Source organism: Carcharodon carcharias, chromosome 6 (assembly GCF_017639515.1).
Source record: "Carcharodon carcharias isolate sCarCar2 chromosome 6, sCarCar2.pri, whole genome shotgun sequence".
Taxonomy (NCBI): Eukaryota; Metazoa; Chordata; class Chondrichthyes; order Lamniformes; family Lamnidae; genus Carcharodon; species Carcharodon carcharias.
In genome coordinates, this window is record NC_054472.1 from 139,770,182 (window position 1) to 139,789,173 (window position 18,992).

Genomic DNA, 18,992 nt, shown 5'->3' on the forward strand with positions numbered 1-18,992 from the left:
AGACTGTTTCACAACTTCACTGTGCCCTTTTCCATCCTGTTCAATAATGCACGGGTGGTAGCTCTGGTTCCCTGCACTCACTAAGCACTGCAGCCTGCCGCTGAAGTTTTATGGCATACCGACTTTGTTTATATTGGATCTTTTGTTTACTCACATCACTATCACAAGCAATCCACTGAACTTTGTACTCATTGGATGAAAAGTGTTAATATTGAGAATTAGAACACTTTCCCAATTTAAACCTCCACTATCTGCGTCAAGCACTTTCATAGAAAATGCTGGAAAAACTCAGCAGGTCTAACAGCATCTGTGGAGAGAGAAGCAAAGTTGATGTTTTGAGTCCGTATGATACTTCTGAAGAAGGGTCTCTCAGACTTGAAACATCAACTCTGTTTCTCTCTTCACAGATGCTGTTAGACCTGAGTTTTTCCAGCATTTTCTGTTTTTGTTTCAGATTTCCAGCATCCGCAGTAATTTGCTTTTATCAGGCACATTCATGTTTAGTTTGGCTTGGCTGCTTGCAAAGTAAAGCTTTGTTCTGCCCCAGCAATGTGCCCCGAATCATTTTTAGAGAAACCTGTCCCACTTCAAGATTTTTCTATTTCCAATGTAATCTGTCCTTTGGATTAATTAATTAGTGTTTTTTGGGGGGGTATTTTTTCTCTTGTGGCTCATCCCCATTGGGCTGGATGGCGACTGCCCAGAATAATTTTATAAACGATTTTTATGAGCTGTGAACCATTTAGTTTTTAAGTTCCTTCTTTTGTTTCGCTAATATATTTTTTTCCTTTTCCTTGCATACCTCTGGTTGCTTTCCCAGGTATTTTCTCATGCTGCATTCGTAATGCAGAACCACCTTCTAAAGAAATAATGACTGAAGTTTTTATTGCTGTACAGATCACCTTGTTTTGTAGGAAAATTTCTGTAGCAACTGGATTTCTATTTAGTTGTTCAAAAGTTGCAAATGGATCTCTGCCCCTGTGATTCAGCAAGTCTGTCATTGAGACCATGAATACCCTAGGTTCAGTTACTGGTCTCCACTGGGCTAGTTGATATTGGATGGGGCAATAATAGAGATACCACAGTGTAGGACTGTACACAGAGTGTGAATGGAATATTACCTCTTAGGTCTGGCAGCAGATGTTTTGTATTTATTCGATAACTGCATATCAATCCTCCTGCTTTATAACTTACTTTCCTTTCGCGCTCCTGAATTAAGACCTGTTAAACATTATGGGGTGAATCGTTTCCTTTGTGAATTATACAGATGAAATGTAATGAACAATGGTATATGCTGAAACACTCTTCAACTTTTACAGGGATTGATTGAGATTTTTCTTGAAGACAACATAACCTTAAGCTTGTTGTCACACTTCAGGCATTCTGTCCTGAGAGAGCTTTACCAAATGGCTCAAAATGGGTAAGAATGTTCACAACTTCATCTGTGTGGTCAGTATTTAGAAAGGTTACTTACGTTGAGTTTTACAACAACAGTTATTATTTTTGTGGACAGGGTTGAAGATGCGGGAGAAAGAGACAACTTGTATGCTTAACAACATAAAGGACATTCATGTTAGGGAATAGAACATTGTTTTGCTCACAGTATTACTACCAATGTTCAGACAAGCCACAGTGCTTACCAGAGTCAAGCAAAGCTCTCATGTACTGTTTCGAAAAGGCTACCAATTTAGACCACCCTAAATTGTAGAGTATAAATTGACCTTTTGAAACCTCAAAATCCTTCGAAAACAGGAATCGACTTAAATGCTGAGTATAAAATGTGAAAGGGTGTGTTGGTGTAAGTGGCCGCCATTTTGAAATGTGGGAAAAAAAGCACAATACTGGTAATTCAAATTAAATCAATGTGATATGTTTCACTGAAGGAATTAATTCTACAAGGATACATTAAACCACAATCAAAACATTTTAAAACTGTTCAATTTATTGTCTTAGGCATCTTATGCTAAGAGTTTATCGAATTCATTCCAAGTCACTTTGTCTGTGTCATCGTTCAGTTTCTGAATCATCCCTCCACATCAAACCATCTTTCTCTCCATCCAATAAATTGGACATTCCACAATTTTTGAATGACCTGATGACAATTTGCATTAATGGTATCCCACAATTTGATGATGAAACCACACACAGCATCAAGCTGGGCAGGATGCATATGTGAATGTTTTTTCTCTTGTCAACCTTCAACACCAGCCTTCCATTCAGTATTCTTTGCTGCTACATGTGTATATAAAGAAAAACTTGCATTTATATGGTGCCCTTCGTGACCTCACCAAACACTTCACAGCCAGTGAGGTACTTTTGAAGTGTAGTCACTCTAATATAGGAAATGCAACCAATTTGGGCACAGCAAGGTCCCTCAAGCAACAAGATGATGATGATCAGATCACTTTTTTTGAATATTGTTAATTGAAGGATAAATATTGGCCAGGGCACCAGGAATAACTATCTGGTACTTTTTAAAATAATGTTCTTGGATCTTCTACATCCACGTGAGAGAACAGGTGAGGTTTCAATTTAATGTCTCATCTGAAAGCAGTAAAACACTCTCTACGTACTGTACTGCAGTGCCAGCCTAGATTTTTGTCACAAGTCTCTGAAGTGGGTCTTGAACCCACAAGCTTTTGAGTCAGAGGCTGACTCTTGAGCTTACTTGTGACCCCACTTTTTTTTGAACCTCAGGCGTGCAAGCAGTGTCAGTCCTCCTATTTTCAGATCACCATGCATGCATGCAGAGGTGATGAAAAGGAGTGACCAGAAATTGAGAAACAGAATGAATACTCAAAAAGCAACAGAAAATGGAGAGTGTAAAGAAGGTATAATGGAACTGAGAAATTAATGAATGAGTCACAAACAGAGAAGCAATGAGGGAAAAATGCAACATAAAGTATGTGTGAAGCATATATAAAGATGCAAAGAAAGAGGTATTCTGAACAGCGGAAAGCAAACTGCAAATGAGAAGGAAGCAAAAAATTGCAGACAAACAATTATGAGAAGAATGAGATTTTTTTTAGTTGTCTACGTTGTACAAGTGACAGGAGAGCATCTAGTTCAGTATTTAAAAATCCTGTGTCAAAGTTTGTAATATTGCATGTTAGTGTAATATTCTGCCTGCTATTATATCGAATCTCTAATGTTGATGTTTGGTTCATGCCAGCCACATGACATGGGAGATCAGAGTCACAAGGATGTCATTTCTTTCATTTTCAGCTTTCATATTTAGCTTTTTTTAGTGTTCTACATCGTAATATTTTTTTCTCTCACATGCCCAGGTCTTGACCCCTTCTCAAATTTTCAGCTCTGCCTTATAGCAATCTCCAACCTCTCCAAAGTCCAGCCTTCTCAATAGCTGTACCTGGCCTGAACTGCCTGTCCTGCTTCATCCACTTTCAGGCAGATACCAACCCCAGGCAGTACCTGATCTGCTCTGGCCTTATTTTATTCTGAGGCAGAACCTGCTCAGACTCAGCTGTCAGCCAGAAATGCAGGCAGGCCATCTACTCTGGTAACCATTGATCATGCATGCTGAAGCTTGTCTGGTTAGAACAGAGAGCTGTAACTCTTAGCAGTTATTTTCCAAATGTTTATTTCTGAACACATCATGAGAGATCATTGTAAATGTAAGATTTTGGAAACCATGATGTAACAGCTTTGGATTCAGTAATTTTCTGAACTCCTTGAGTGTAATACTAACTTCTAATATTCCACCATTAGTCATTTATCAACCGCCTACTGATGAGTCATTGTTTGTAAAAAATCAGTTAGACAATAAAAAGATATGACTGGTGTCAACCTATTTCCCATTGGTTACAGGGATAGAAATTTAGAAGAAGTTTGTTTTAAAGTCTGTGTATGTAATACTGTGCGGAATGTCCTGGAACAGCAGGTGATTGGAGTAAGATTCCACCAACTGCTGCTGAAACCTACCAAAGAAAGAATTGATTTCCTGCTGGAGGTAAGGCCACAGTGAATGTGTTAACTGTTAGTGAAACTTCAGACCAAATGTAGATTTCATTGGTTAATAATGGTTAAAAGTTGAAGCATTACTTGGCAATTTTGTTTTTATTTCACACCCTACTTCCTTTGACCACCCTGTTTTGTAAGTCATTTTGCTTGTGACATAGCTAGCTGGTGTTACTCTTAAACCTATGACATGCTATAGTATTGAGCAGGTTCATGGAATTCCAGCCCTCAAAGAAGGCCCATCAGGTACTTTAGTAATCGCTTCACATGAGATTTTAGTGTGATCTGTTTAATCATCGAATCATTAGCCTCGTGCGTTAGCATTTTTTTCAGTCCATTGTGCCTGTGCAGGATCTTTGGAAGAGCTATTGAGTTAGTGCCATTCACTTACTCTTTCATATTGCCCTCTAACGCTTTCTGTTCAAGTATTTATCCAGTTCCCTTTTGAATCTGTTTTCACCACCCCTTCAGGCAGCGTTTTCCAGATCATAACACTCATGTGTTTTTTAAAAATGTAACTGTGTCACCTCTGGTTCTTTTGCCAATCATCTTGAAATCTGTGTCCTTTGGTGGTCAGCCCTTCTGCCTCTGGAAACAGTATCAAAACCGTTAATGATTTTGAACACCCCTTTCTGTATCTTATTTGAAAATGTTGTACAAATCAGATAACAATTTGAGTGTCTCACATTTTAATGACTTCATTTCTAGCCATATGAAGCATTTTTGTTTTTATATTGTTATGGTGCTATCCTTCTGGTAACTACAATTTGGTAAGGAGAGAGAAATCTATAACAAATATGCCAGTCCTTGCATGATTCATTCCAATCTTAGGATGCGGTCAAGACCATATGTGCTGGATAATGACTGGCTAGAAATACAAGGAACTAATTGAAATTTGATTGAAAGATGCTGATAGAACTCTTTAGAAAAGAGTAAGTTTAATGCAGATTTAAGTACAGCATTAAGCACAGCTAAATTATCATCATTCTGACTTAATCTAATTAAATTTATAAAATTACTGTCTAAGACTAATGTATGACATTGTATTTTGTTATAATGTAAAAAAACTTTTAGTGAGATTATAATGTTTGATTTCTTAGGCATGTGCACGGTCATTAAACCTGGATCAAGCTTCAGAAGATTCCAAAAGAAAGATGGCTGCTTTCTTAAAGTAAATATTTTTTTTTTAATATACTTATCAATGTTCCCTTTGTCTAATTTCTATCTTCACCTCACCCTAACAAATTGAAAAGATGGGGGTTTGGGGGCACAGTGGTTCTGTTCCTGGATTAGTAATCCAGACGCTTGGACTTCAAATTCAAATCCCGCCACAGAAGCTGGAGAATTTAAATTCAGCTAATTAAATAAATCTGGAATAAAAGGCTAGTATCAGTAATGATGATCATGATACTACCTGATTGCCACAAAAACCCATCTTGTTCCTTAATGTCTTTTAGGGATAAAAATGTGCCATTTTTACCCAGATCTAGCCTATATGTGACTCCAGACCCAAAGCAGTGTGGTTGAACCTTAACAGCCTCCTGAAATGACCTAGCAAGCACTCAGTTGTCAAGAAGGTAGCTCACCACCATGTTTCCGAAGGCAATTAGAGATGGGAAATAAATGTTGGCCTTGCCAGTAGCACCCACATCTGTGACTGAATAAAAAAGACCAGTCTACTACTAAAGTTTTTATCAAGAATTTTTTTTGAAAGATATTATCTTCTTTTCCACATCTTGCTATCTTTGTGGGATCCAAGCAGACAAGCTAGTCCGGAGTGGTACTGTACAGTTAAATTTCAAGGGCAGCACAGGATACTCTGTGACAGCCAGTTTTTACACTTTTTTGGCTTAGATTTCCTCATAAGTGCAGCTGCAATTGGGAGCTCCCTGAATCTGAGGGATAAAAACCTGCAACTCACCATACATGTTGCTCCCTGATGCCTTGCTACCTTTTCAATTTTTTTATGTTCCTGTGTGTACATAATGTGAAAGTCCATTTTGGACAGTAGCTCAGCGTGTAGGTGAGCTAAAATAACACTGTCTCTGTTAAGCCATGTTGAGATCTCTGTTGATCTCAAACACAAGATATGCTTAACAGAATTTGGTGTGTGTATTTAGGGCAACTTTGACCATTCTGAAAATTTCATAATATACTAGCAGCAGTTGATGGGCTGAATTAATTAAAGCTTGTGTGGATTTATGTGCATCCTTGTTTTTATTTCAGACTGCTATTGTCTTAAGTTCTAAATATCCAGGGAAAAGTACTACCATAGTCTATGATCCCTTCCCCCTCTGCATCCGTACTGTACAGAGATTGAGGCTTATTGCACTATTTACTATTCTAAACCTTTCTCTGAGATGTGTTGATATGGGAGCAAAAATGTAATAAGCATTCGAATATTAGATAGTGTCATGAGTCATCTGGGTCATTACTTAGAATGGCATTAGGCAGTAAATGTGATACAAAATTTTGTTAACGCTTCTGCAGGATTTTGTGCCAAAGTTTGGATGACCCTCAGTTTGTTTTCATGATTTCCTCACATGATATGTGTATGAGACTGTTGAAGGATGAAGAACGGAAACTACTCCTTGATCAAATGAGAAAGCGATCACCTCGCATTAATATTTCAACCAAACCGTTGACTGTTTTCTATGATATACCCGGTGAGTCTGCTACTGAACCTGTAGCAAATCTATAAATATAACAATGGTTGTTAAAATATTTTTGTATTTCAGATCAGTCAATATAGTTGTATATTTCTTCTGAGTGTGAGGATAGTTTCTCAAGTGCTAACACTACCTCACCCACCTCCCTCAGCCCTTCCACTGTTATTAAATTATCAGATTGCTTATCCAACATCCAGTACTGGATGAACAGAAATTTCCTCTAATCAAGTATTGGGAAGATCAAAGCCATAGTTTTGGTCACTGCTCCCAACTCCATGAGCTGGCTGCGGATTCTATCCATCTCCTTGGCAACAGATTAAGCTAGTCTGCAACCTTGAAGTCATATTTGACCCTGAGATGAGCTGACCCATATTCACGCCATCACAAAGATACCTATTTCCGCCTCCAGAATATTGCCTGACTTCGTCCCTGTCTCAGCTCATCTGCTGCTGAAGCCTGTTACCTCTAGACTCGACTGTTTTAATAGACTCCTGTTTGGTCTCCCACATTCTACCCTCTGTAAACTTGAGATCATCCAAAACTCTACCGGTGTCTTAACTCGCACAAGTCCCATTGCCCTATGCTCGCTGACCTACATTGGATCCCGGCCAAGCAACATCTTGATTTTGAACTTTTTACCCTTGTTTTCAAATCCCTCCATGACCTCTCCATATCTCTGTTATCTTCAACAGCCCCACAACCCTCCCAGATATCTGCAAGCTCTTCTAATTCTGGCTTCTTGTGCATCCCCAATTTAAATCACTCCACCATTGGTGACCATGCCTTCAGTTCTCTAGGCCTCGAGCTCTGGAATACCCTCCTTGCTCCTCTCTGCCTCAGTTTCTTCCTTTAAGGCACTCTTTAAAATCTGCCACTTTGACCAAACCAAGCTTTTGACCTGATATCTCTTTGTGTGACTTGGTGTCATACTTTGTTTTATAATGCTCTTGTGAAGTTCCTTGGGATATATAAATATAAGGTAATATGTAGAGGGGTTTAAGAGGGGTTTATGTGCAGGAGAGAAAAAAAAAACAGGGGTTATCTTTGCATTCAAGGATAATCATGGAATAGTGAGCAATTGTGGCAGACAAGAGCAGGACCTGATAATGCTTTAAGTGATCCAACCAGATTTGGCAGTGAATGGCTAAACCAGTTGTCCGCTATATGCGTCAAGCCTGCGCCCCTTGGTCTTATGAGTATGGTTGAGCAGACCTGTAGCTGCAAAATGTTCTGTTGAATGAAAGGCCAAAGACCAGTTGAGATTTTGACTGTGCAGTTGTAAGTGAATTGGGAGCTCTATTTTTAACCAGGGCTGGGCATAAGGGAAAGGAGGATAATGGCGGAAAGCAGTACAAGCAAGTGATCAAAGTTACTTACCTAAATTCATTATCAAATCTTCTCTATTTAAAGGTATCATTATAAAAATGCTATGGTACAAGCTGTGTCTTTAAAGCACATGCATTTAAACTTATGATTTGAGTGAGCTAACTTTGCGCATAATTATATTTTCTAGCATCAGCCAGTGTCAATATTGGTCAACTGGAACACCAGCTCATCCTAACAGTTGACCCAGCGAGAATTCGACAAATTCTGATTGAGCTTCATGGAATGACATCAGATCGGCAATTCTGGACTGTTTCCAGCAAGGTGAGTAATTGAATTTTTCCTAAGTGGCGATGGACCATTGTAAATACTCTACAAACTTTGATCTCCAATATTTTATCTTGTAGTATTCATACAAAATAATTTTTGTTTCAGTGGGAAGTGCCAACAGTTTATGGTGGAGTTATTCTTGGCATCAAAGATAATCTGACCAGGGATTTAGTTTATATCTTGATGGCTAAAGGTCTACACAGCATTGCAATTAAGGTTAGTCTTGAACTGCATAGCTTTCAAGTATTGAAATAACGCAAACTAACTTTGTGACTCCCAAGAAGAACTAAAATTTCTCGGTACTTTCACTTTGCAATGATGTTTCCATGTATCCATTTATATTCTTCTGATAATACTTGAGCTTATTTTTAAAAATTTTGTGCAGTTTGTCAAAATCAAACCACATTTTTCATGGTGGGTAAAGAATGTTTTTAATAATTTTTCTTTAGTTATTATAAAAAGCTTCTAAATTGTTTCAGCAACTGCTATAAATATTAAATAAAAACGGCATGAAATTACTTTTCTGGTTGTCTTGGCAGTGTTGCAAGCCAATTTCAATTGGAATTCTAATGCATGGAAAGTCATTTGGCCTACATCTAACAACATGTATTACTCCATGTAAATCAGGCTTGCCATCTACATTGTGAATATTGAATTGTTTGGTCATTTCTTTCTTCCTTGTTGCTTATTGGTTTGTCTGCTTTTCATTTCTAATTAATTTCTAATACCGGTTTCAACAGCATAAAACCATCACATTTCTACCTCTCCCCAGTTCCGAAGATGAGCCATGTTGGACTCTAAACGTTAACTCTGTTTCTCTCTCTGCAGATGCTGCCCGACCTGCTGAGTTTTTTCAGCATTTTCTGTTTTTATTACAGAGCAGATTTGCCAGGATGATAACAGATGAGGGTCTGGAGAGGTTAGGGCTTTTCTCCTTGAAATGGAGAAGGTTAAGAGGTGACCTGATAGCTTTCAAGGTGAGAGGTTTTGATAGAATAGATAAAGATTATTCCCTTTGATGAGTGGGTTAATAACTAGAGGTCATAAATATAAAATTATTAGCAAAATATCCAGAGGAGAGTTTTTTCCCCCAGAGTTGTCAGGATCTGTAACAACCTGAAAAATGGTTGGAAGCTGATTCCACAAATAATTTTAAAAGGGAGTTGGATAGGTACTTGAGGAGAGGAAGTTCGGGTTACTGGCAAAAAGGCAAGGCAGTGGGACTAAGCAGTGTTGCTACTTTAAAGAGCCAGCACAGGAAATGACTAGCCAAATGGCAGCCTCCTGTGTTGTTTCTCTGATCCTGCAACTAACATTGGAAGTGCAGCAAGGCATTGTTATGCTGTTGTGGGTACTGGAGAGAGAATTACCTATTGAGAGAGGAATTGGGGTGGTTGGGTACTTTGAGAGTCTGTTGGGAAGGAGCAAAACATCCAGTAGGGATGGGAACAGTAGATAATGGGATTGAACGTTGTATGGGGGCATCTCGAGTTCTGCTTGCAAAGACTTGATTACTGCTAGGGCACAGCAGTATGACAAAGCATAGCCTTTACCTTTTCATGCAGTGGGACACTTAAATTTAGCAATAGGACAGAATTTTGGGTAAATGAAAAAGAGAAAAGTTTAATTGACAGTCTGTATTTACACAATTAAGGAAGGACATTTAGGCACATCTACTTTAAAAGTAGGTAATAGTTAACCAGCTTTAAGTCAATACTTGAGCAGCTTTAAAGTTTTATTTTGTAGCTGATATTGGGAATAAAACAGGTTTTACACTTTTTACCATTTCTAAAGACAAAGGATTAAAGCTATCTCTACTCTGTTGTAATATCATGTCTTTATATCAACTTCGAAACAGCATACCAATTTGAACGTTCCGTTTCCAAAATTAGCACTTTAGTTCAGATAGTTCATGATGACAGAATTAGTTTGAGACTGTTGCAGATCATTTTGTTAGGATCTTCTTAAATCATTGGAAGCAATTCTAAGTTCGAGGGACAGTGAGCGGAAATTTTCATTTTGGAAGCTAAGTGCAGTGGTAAGTGGGAAAATCAGCATGATTCCTGCTGGGTGTCAGGGTTTCATACCCGATCTTCTGCCTTTCAGCTCACTGATTTTGCACCCGTGAGGAGCATGTCGAATCTTGTGGTGGAGCAGGCAGTGATCCATCCACCCCACCGTGACCACATCAGCTTCAACATCCGGGCCCCATATTTAAACGCTGTACGGCCATTCACTCACTGCAGGCTATAAAAAAAACAATGTCCCAGAGAAGGCAGCAAACTTCAATGATGCCTCCCTGGAGACTCTCCTCTGGGTGGTTGAGGGAAGGCGGGAGGTTCTCTTTCCGAAGGATGGGAGCAGGAGGCCCTCACATCTGATGACAGCAGCCTGGGAGGAGGACGCCAGGGAGGTAAGCACCCATGAGGTCCAAAGAAGGACCCGCCTTGTAATGCAGAAAATGGATGAATGGTCTTATCTGTTCCTCCAGGGTAAGTCAGACTTTTACTCATTGCAAAGTCATGCTCTCAAAAGGGCATCAGGCAGTCCAAAGGTTAGAATCCACATACAATCAACTGATGGCTCATCAACACTCAATATGTCATAGCCACTTAAAGCTCATCATCTCATGTAAGATCTAGCACAAATGGCATCTTAATCCCTTACTGGGGCAGGCTCAGCACACACAACAGGCATGCAAGGTTCTGGCCTACTCTTTCATCGATAGTGCTCACACTCAATCCATCTGTTTTTATGCAGGATAAGATATCTCACAAGAGGGAGAGATCCAGGAGCTCAGGACCCTCACCCTATTCGAGGAGCAGGCTGCAGAGCTAGCAGGGGAGGACACTGACCACGCCTGCGTGGAAGGCGAGATCGGCCTCCCCAACGTCCCAGTGAGGAAGCATCCATTACACAGCAGCAACATGCGGACAATGATTGTGAGTGATGTGTAATGTTTGAGCCTGCCTAATCAATCACCAATTCTCTCTTTTCTCCATTCCAGGTACCAGCAGGAATAGGGGGAGGACATCATCCTCTGCAAGCGAAAGTCCCAGCCTCTAAGTTACCTAGGAGGAGGAAGAAGAGGGCCCCACACGTTTATAGCCATCACTGTGTTCACCTGCACCCTCCACCAACACAGATACACACACTTCGGTGGACCCGTTCTAGAGTAGGCTTTGGTTCACAATTTGGTGATCATTCTCACAGACACTGGTCCACAGCAAGCAGAGGCAGTGACAGCTGAGATCTTTTGCATCTGTGGGACTGGTGGAGACCATGCCCTTGCAGAATCCAAGTCTGATGACAAGCATCTCAAAACAGCCCTCCGACAAACATTGGAGATGCAAAGAGAGGTAGGGGAACATCAGGCAGAGTTGTCAGAGGCCATCAGCAGAATGGGACATGGGATGGAGCAGCCAGTCTGCGTTTTCTCTGATGTCATGGCTCCAACATGAAAGTGCATCAAAGTCTTCATGGGAAGGGTGGCAGTTGCCTTGGAGATTCAGGCCCAGTAGTTCCCACCAGATTTGCATTCAGACCTGCACTCCATTGCTCCAGCCATAAGTGGGATCCAGCAGTGGCTAGGCGGGAGGGGAATGGGGATCCTTGACCTTCCTGGTGCCCCTTCTCTTCAAGGAGCAGCCATTGGGTACCCATAGGGAAGAGGAGTGCCAGCCAGACACCCTGGGGGCAACCACCCAAGACACTCCAAGGGTACCCTGCTGCTCCAACTCCCCTCTGCAAGTGACCCCACTGCCTCCAGCAGGCCAGGCGAAGGAGGCCACACCTGCTCCAGAGCAGGAGACCCTGAGCAGGGTTGGGCCCTCAAGGGCGCCCGTCAAAGTCATCCCATGCAACAGCTGTCTCCATCTCTGCTGCAGCTGTGGGGCTGCACCTAAACATAGTGGTAGGGCTTGAAAAATTAAAAAGTATTGGTGCATACTAGTGGCACGGGTGTTCACTCATTGCACTTTTGTAAATGCATTGTGCTTTATTCCTTCTCTAAATCTCATGGATTCAGTGGAAATTCAAATAATGCAATGTTCCGCATGCATTCAGGGGACAAACATGCCCCCCACCCCCCAGCTGGAACTTCAATTGCATTGATTTCCACATGATCTCATCGCAGTGAATAGCCTTTATTTTCATATCTGCACCATCAGCAAAGGCACATAATATGTGATCAAGATGGTTGCTAATTTGCTGCCTGTCACCCTTAAATCCTAGGCAGACAACCTTCAATGGTACTGAAGATCTGTGCTCCAGAACTTTGCACCCTTAGCCAAGCTGTTCCAGTACAGTGACAATACTGGCATCTACCTGGCAATGTGGAAAATTGCCCAGGTTTGTCCTGCACCAGAAAGCAGGACAAATCTTATGTGGCCAATTACTTGCCCCATCAGCCTACTCCCAATCAGTAAAATAATGGATGGGGTCATCAACCAGGCTATCAAGCGGCACTTGCCTGGCAATAACCTGTTCACTGACGCTCACTTTGGAGTCACTCAGCTCCAGACCTCATTACAGCCTTAATTCAAACATGGACAGAAGAGCTGAACTCCAGAGGTGAGGTGAGAGTGACTGCTCTTGACATCAAGGCTGCATTTAACTGAGTGTGGCATCAAGGAGCCCTAGCAAAACTGGAGCCAATGGCAATCAGGAGGAAAACTCTCCACTGGTTGCCATCATACCTGTACAAAGGAAGATGGTTGTGGTTGTTGGAGGTCAATCATCTCAGTTCCAGGACATCATTACAGGAGTTCCTCAGGGTATTGTCCTGGGCCCAACCATCTTCAGCTGCTTCACCAATGACCTTCCACCATAAAGTCAGAAATAGGGATGTTCGCTGATGTTTGCACAATGTTCACCCTTTGCAATGACTCAGATACTGAAACAGTGGGTTGAATTTTGCTGTCGGTGAGCAAGGGGCGGGAACCGCTTGCCGACGTGTAAAATGACGCAGGATGACATCGGGGGGAGCCCCCAAAGTCATCCCACCCCATTTAAATTTTTAAGGAAGGCAGGGCACAGCCAAATCAGCTGTGCATCCGCGAACCTGTCATTGGCCGATTGAGGTAGCACTTAGCCTCAGAGAGATATGCGCTCCACGTAAAATGGCGGCGGGGCCCACATCTCCGGCAGGGGTCGGCTCCCCGCCCGCCGGAGATTGGGTCAGTTCTGCCAGCCCGGCAGGCAGAAAATTCTGCCCAGTGTATGTCCAAAGGACATAGACAATATCCACGCTTGGGCTGACAAGTGCCAAGCAATGACCATCTCCAACAAGAGAGAATCTAACCATCGCCCCTTGACATTCAATGGCATTACCATTGCTGAATCCCTCCCACTATCAACATCCTGGGGGTTACCATTGACCAGAAACTGAACTGGACTAGCCGTATGAATATGGTGGCTACAAGAGCAGGTCAAAGGCTAGGAATCCTGTGGCAAACAATTCACCACTTGACTCACCAAAGCCTCTCCACTATCTACAAGGCACAAGTCAAGAGTGTGATTGAATACTCTCCACTTGCCTGGACGAGTGCAGCTCCAGCAACATTCAAGACATCATCCAAGACAGAGCAGCTCGCTTGATTGGCACCCCATCCACAAACATTCACTTCCTCCACCGCTGCGCCCAGTGGCAGCAGTGTGTGCCACTTGCAAGATGCACTGCAGGAATTCACCAAGCTCTTTCGACAGTACCTTCCAAACCCACAACCACTACCATCTAAAAGGACAAGGGCAGCAAACACATGGGAACATCACTACCTGGAACTTACCCTCCAAGCCACTCACTATCCTGACTTGGAAATATATCGCCATTCCTTCACTGTCACTGGGTCAAAATCCTGGAACTCCCTTCCTAACAACAATGTGGGTATATCTACACCACATGGACTGCAGCGGTTCAAGAAGGCAGATGACCGTCACCTTTTCAAGGGCAACTAGGGATGGGCAATGAATGCTGGCCTAGTCAGCGACACCCACATCCCATAAATGAATAAAAAGAATTGCTCATTAGGCTTGTTGATTATTCTGCTGGTGTCTCCCTTTCCAGGTAAAGGACATTCTGGAGAACCACAGATGGCTGTTCCACCCGTTCACCTTGCATATGGAGACAGTGCTTTTTGACTAGGGTGATGAGAGCCATATGCAAGAAGTCTCACTCAGACACTTTTTTGCACTTGTATCCACCACCCTCTATAGAAAGACCATTTCCTTGACAGCACAGCATACCATCCGTGTGATCTCTTGTCAGCTATGACCACTCATGTGGGAGGATGGAAGTTTGGAGTCGCGAGTTGGAAGGTCACCACTAGACATGCCCCTTGTATGCATCCACCTCCCTCCCATCCTTCATTGCTGTGTCTGACTGCAGCTGATGGCAGATAGCTCAGACTGAATGCCAGCTTCACACCTTGCTATGATTTCTATTCTGAGACCCATGATTCGGAAACAAACCTGCTGCTGTTTAGGCTTCACCATAGATGAGGATCACAACTCAGCATTGTTCTCATAGTTTCCTCATGATTATCAGAGTGTCCCTTTAGTCAAGCAGAGGTGCTGACCTTGAATTCCACCCATCTGAAAAAACCCTCCTCCCACCTCAGTGTATTACAGTTTTACATAGAGGACATTGCCTTGATGCTGCTGAAAAATGGTGTACGTATTATTCCAAACTTGCTCCACTACCTTTTACCTTCCCGTCAACCACCAACTTCCCCCATCACCGTTGACCCACTCAGTGCCGCCTTTACTCTCCCCTCTGTCACCCTGGAACCTTCCCCCATTACCTTGGATCTGATCACCATCCATTTCCACATGCCTTTCCTCCCCTCGTAGCCTACACCTGTTACCACACACATGCCCACATTGTATTCTATCTACAACCTTGTTGCCCACTCGTTATCCATGCCACCTTTCTTGTCCTCCTTCAGGACCCACCTGATGACACATTTACCTGCCAGATGCATGTCTTGAGCCTCCCACCCTACCGCATCCCACCCCTCCAAGTGTCACTGTTCCCTCCTACCACCAGTGCCTGAGTTCTTGTCTGCCCCCCCCCTCTCCCACCCCCCGAAAGGGCCTCGCTCGCTAACACACTTTCCCTCCCTTTCCTGGGTGCGCTCTGCCCCCTGACTTTTCCAGGGTGCGCTCAGCCCCCTCACCCTCTTTCCCCCCCACCCCCCACCTTTCTTTTCCTGGGCGTTCTTCCCTACACACCCCTCCACGTTGCTTGCCCAGCCTCTGCACCCCACTCTTCTATTCTCCACCCTCTCCTTGCGTACCATTTCCTGCCTTCATGCAGTTTTGACTATCTGCACTTGAGAGCAGTTCCCTAGAAGGCAAAAGCAATTTCGACTGACCTGAATGTGCAGAAAGAGGCTGCAAAGAGATATATATGGGTTAAACAAGTGGGCAACAAGGTGGTAGATAGAATACAATGTGGGGAAGTGTGAAGTTATTTGCTTCGGTAATAGAAATAGGAAAGTAGAATTTTTTTTTAAAGGGCATGAAACTTGTCAGTATTGATGTTCAAGAAAACCTGGGTGTACTCATGCAAGGACCACAGAAGGTTGGTACATCAAGCAATTAGAAAGAATAATAGCATGGCCTTTAGTGCAAGGAGCTTGGAGTACAAGAAAACAAGTGTTGCTGCAATTTTACAGGACTTTGAGCCTACACCTGGAGTGCCATGTGCAAATTTGGTCTCCATATCTAAGGAAAGATATACTTCCCTTGGAGGCAGTATGGCAAAGGTTCATTAGATTGGTTCCTGGGATGAAAGAGTTGTCCTATGATGAGAGGCTGAGTAAATTAGGCCTATCCTGTCTGGAGTTCAGAAGAATGAGAGGTGATCTCATTCAAGACACTGAAGAGGCTTGACATGAAGGCACTGGCTAGGAATCTATAACATAGGGACATAGGACCAGATTTTTGCAGAATTGGGGAGACTCCACAGACCTATAAAAATGGCAGATGCATCCTGATTCCTGGATTCCTAGTGCCCCCAATTTTCTTTGGTGTGAAAGAGGCTGAGGGCTGCACCCTGCTCCTGGATTTGGCTGGCTCCATTGTTGGGGTAGGCACATCCTAGTCCCCCACAATTTTCATAAGAGTTGGGCCAACTTCTCATGGACTCATGATACATTGTCCCTCGGAGGAATCATGAACCATAGTGTAGATGCTCAAATCCTTTGAAAGATCAAATGGTCTTCCCATGTTCTCCATGCCAGCCCATGCACTCCCATCCACCCCAAATGGCCCATCAAACCATCTACGTCAATTCATAGCACTTCCATGCCCGTTCACCCAGTATACACTGTTACTAGAGGGTTCATTGATTCCATACAATGTCATATCTGGAACAGTCCTGGCAGATTTGGGGGTTGCAAATGTAACTCCACTATCTTAAAAAGGTGGGAGGGATAGTCTAATATCAATGGTAGGGAAATTGCTAGTCTGTTATAAAGGATATGATAACAGAATACTTAGAAAATATCAACAGGATTAGGCAAAGTCAACATGGATTTATGAAAAGGAAATCATGTTTGATAAACCTACTGGAGTTTTTTTGAGGATGTAACTAGCAGAATAGATAAGGGAGAACCACTGGATGTGGTGTATTTGGATTTTCAGAAAGCTTTTGATAAAGTCCTACATAAGTTAGTGTGCAAAATTAAAGCACATTGGATTGGGGGTAATATATTGGCATGGATTGAGAATTGGTTAGCAGGCAGGAAACTGTAGGAATAATGGGTCTTCAGAATGGCAGGTGGTGACTAGTGGGTTACCATAGGGATCAGTGCTTGGCCCTCAGCTATTCACAGTATATACCAATTAATTGGATGAGGGAACCAAATGTAATATTTCCAATTTTGCTGATGACACAAAACTAGGTGGGAATGTGAGTGGTGAGGAAGATGCTAAGAGGCTTCAAGGTGACTAAGACCAGTAGAGTGACTGGGCAGATGCAACATAATGTGAATAAGTGTGAAGTTATCCACTTTGGTCAGAATAACAGAATGCCAGAGTATTATTTAAATGGTGATAGATTGGGAAATGTTGGTGTACAAAAGGACTTGGGTGTCCTTGTCCACCAGTCACAAAGCAAGCATGCAGGTGCAGCAAGCAGTTAAGGCAAATAGCATGGTGGCCTTCATTTCGAGAGGACTTGATTACAGGAGCAAAGATGTCTTACTGCAGCTATACAGGGCCTTGGTGAGACCACACCTGGAGTATTGTGTGCAGTTTTGGTCTCCTTACCTAAGAAAGAATAGAATATACTTGCCATAGAGGGAGTGCAGCGGAGGTTCAACAGACTGATCCCACTCTGGAATGGTGGGATGGTCATATGAGACATTGGGCCAATTAGGCCTGTATTCATGGAGTTGAGAAGAATGAGAGGGGATCTCATTGAAACATATAAAATTCTGACAGGGCTAGACTGACTGGATGCAGGATTGATTCCTCTGGCTAAGGTGTCTAGAACAAGGAGTCACAATCTCAGGATACAGGGTAGGCCATTTAGGACTGAGACGAGGAGAAACTTCTTCATTCAGAGGGTGGTGAACCTGTGAAATTCTCTACCACAGAATGCTGTGGAGGCCAAGTCAGCAAATATATTTAGGAAGGAAATAGATTTCTAAACTCTAGAGGCATCAAGAGGTATGGGGAGAGAGCAGGAGCATGGCATTTAGCTAGAGGATCGGCCATGGTCAAATTAAATGGCAGAGCAGACTTGAAGGACTGAATGAACTACTCCTACTTTTCTATGTTTCTATGTAAATGCTGAGAAAAGCAGCCATTCATAACTTTCTTTAAAAAAAACTGCTGTTCCTGCAGCCCTATAAAAGTGTCAATCAACCAGACCTTTAAAGTATCAGTGCTAGAAACTACAAGCTGTTGACAGCTCTTTATCCTGTATAAATAAACATTGAGCCAGTGACGAAATAGGTTTACAACCTTTTACCTCTGTGCTTTATCAGTCAAGCAATGCCTTCCCTTTTGTGCACCTGTTCCAACAAACCCATTATGCATGCTTGTCTGAGAGCCCAGACTTCCATTACTTTGTTAAAACAGGTGGAGAGAAAGGAAAACATTGCTTGGTTGAAATCTAGAGCTTTTTTCTTAGATCTGTTTTGTCAGTGGTTCATGTTTGCACAAGATAAAGAGGTGTCATGTGCTTATAGATTCTGCTATTGATACTCCAAATGTCTGGTTGATTGACACTTTAAAAGATATGCAACAATTTATCTTTTAAGCAAGTTATGAATGAACTGCTTTTTAAGCATTTTCATACATGCCATTACTATAGGCTTCATTGGTTCTTTGCATGTGTACGTTGGATGAATGGGGGAGATAGTGGTGTAGAGGTAATGTCACAGGATTAGTAATCCAGAGGTCCAAGCTATTGCTCTAGGGAAACCGCTTCAAATCCTACCACAGAGGCTGGCGGAATTTAAATTCAATTAACAAATCTGGAATATAAAGCTAGCCCCAGTAATGGTGAGCATGATAACTATCACGAGTTGTTGTAAAAACCCATCTGATTCACTAATGTCCTTTAGGGAAAGAAATCTGCCATCCTTACCTGCTGTATGTTTGACTCCAGACCACAGCAATGTGGTTGACTCTCAACTGCCCTCTGAGATAGCCTAGCAAGCACTCAGTTCAAGGCAATTA

At 42.3% G+C, this 18,992-nt stretch overlaps 1 protein-coding gene across 3 annotated transcripts in view; it reads left to right on the top strand.

Annotated features, from left to right (window-relative positions):
• ints8 (integrator complex subunit 8) overlaps positions 1-18,992 on the top strand; it is a 113,258-nt gene that overhangs the window by 54,591 nt on the left and 39,675 nt on the right. For all 3 annotated transcript variants that reach the window (XM_041189584.1, XM_041189585.1, XM_041189586.1), the window contains exons 10-15: positions 1,320-1,420; positions 3,829-3,970; positions 5,079-5,149; positions 6,469-6,644; positions 8,161-8,294; positions 8,406-8,516. In XM_041189584.1, coding sequence (XP_041045518.1) covers positions 1,320-1,420; positions 3,829-3,970; positions 5,079-5,149; positions 6,469-6,644; positions 8,161-8,294; positions 8,406-8,516 — 735 coding nt within the window. The remainder of the gene's footprint in view (positions 1-1,319; positions 1,421-3,828; positions 3,971-5,078; positions 5,150-6,468; positions 6,645-8,160; positions 8,295-8,405; positions 8,517-18,992) is intronic.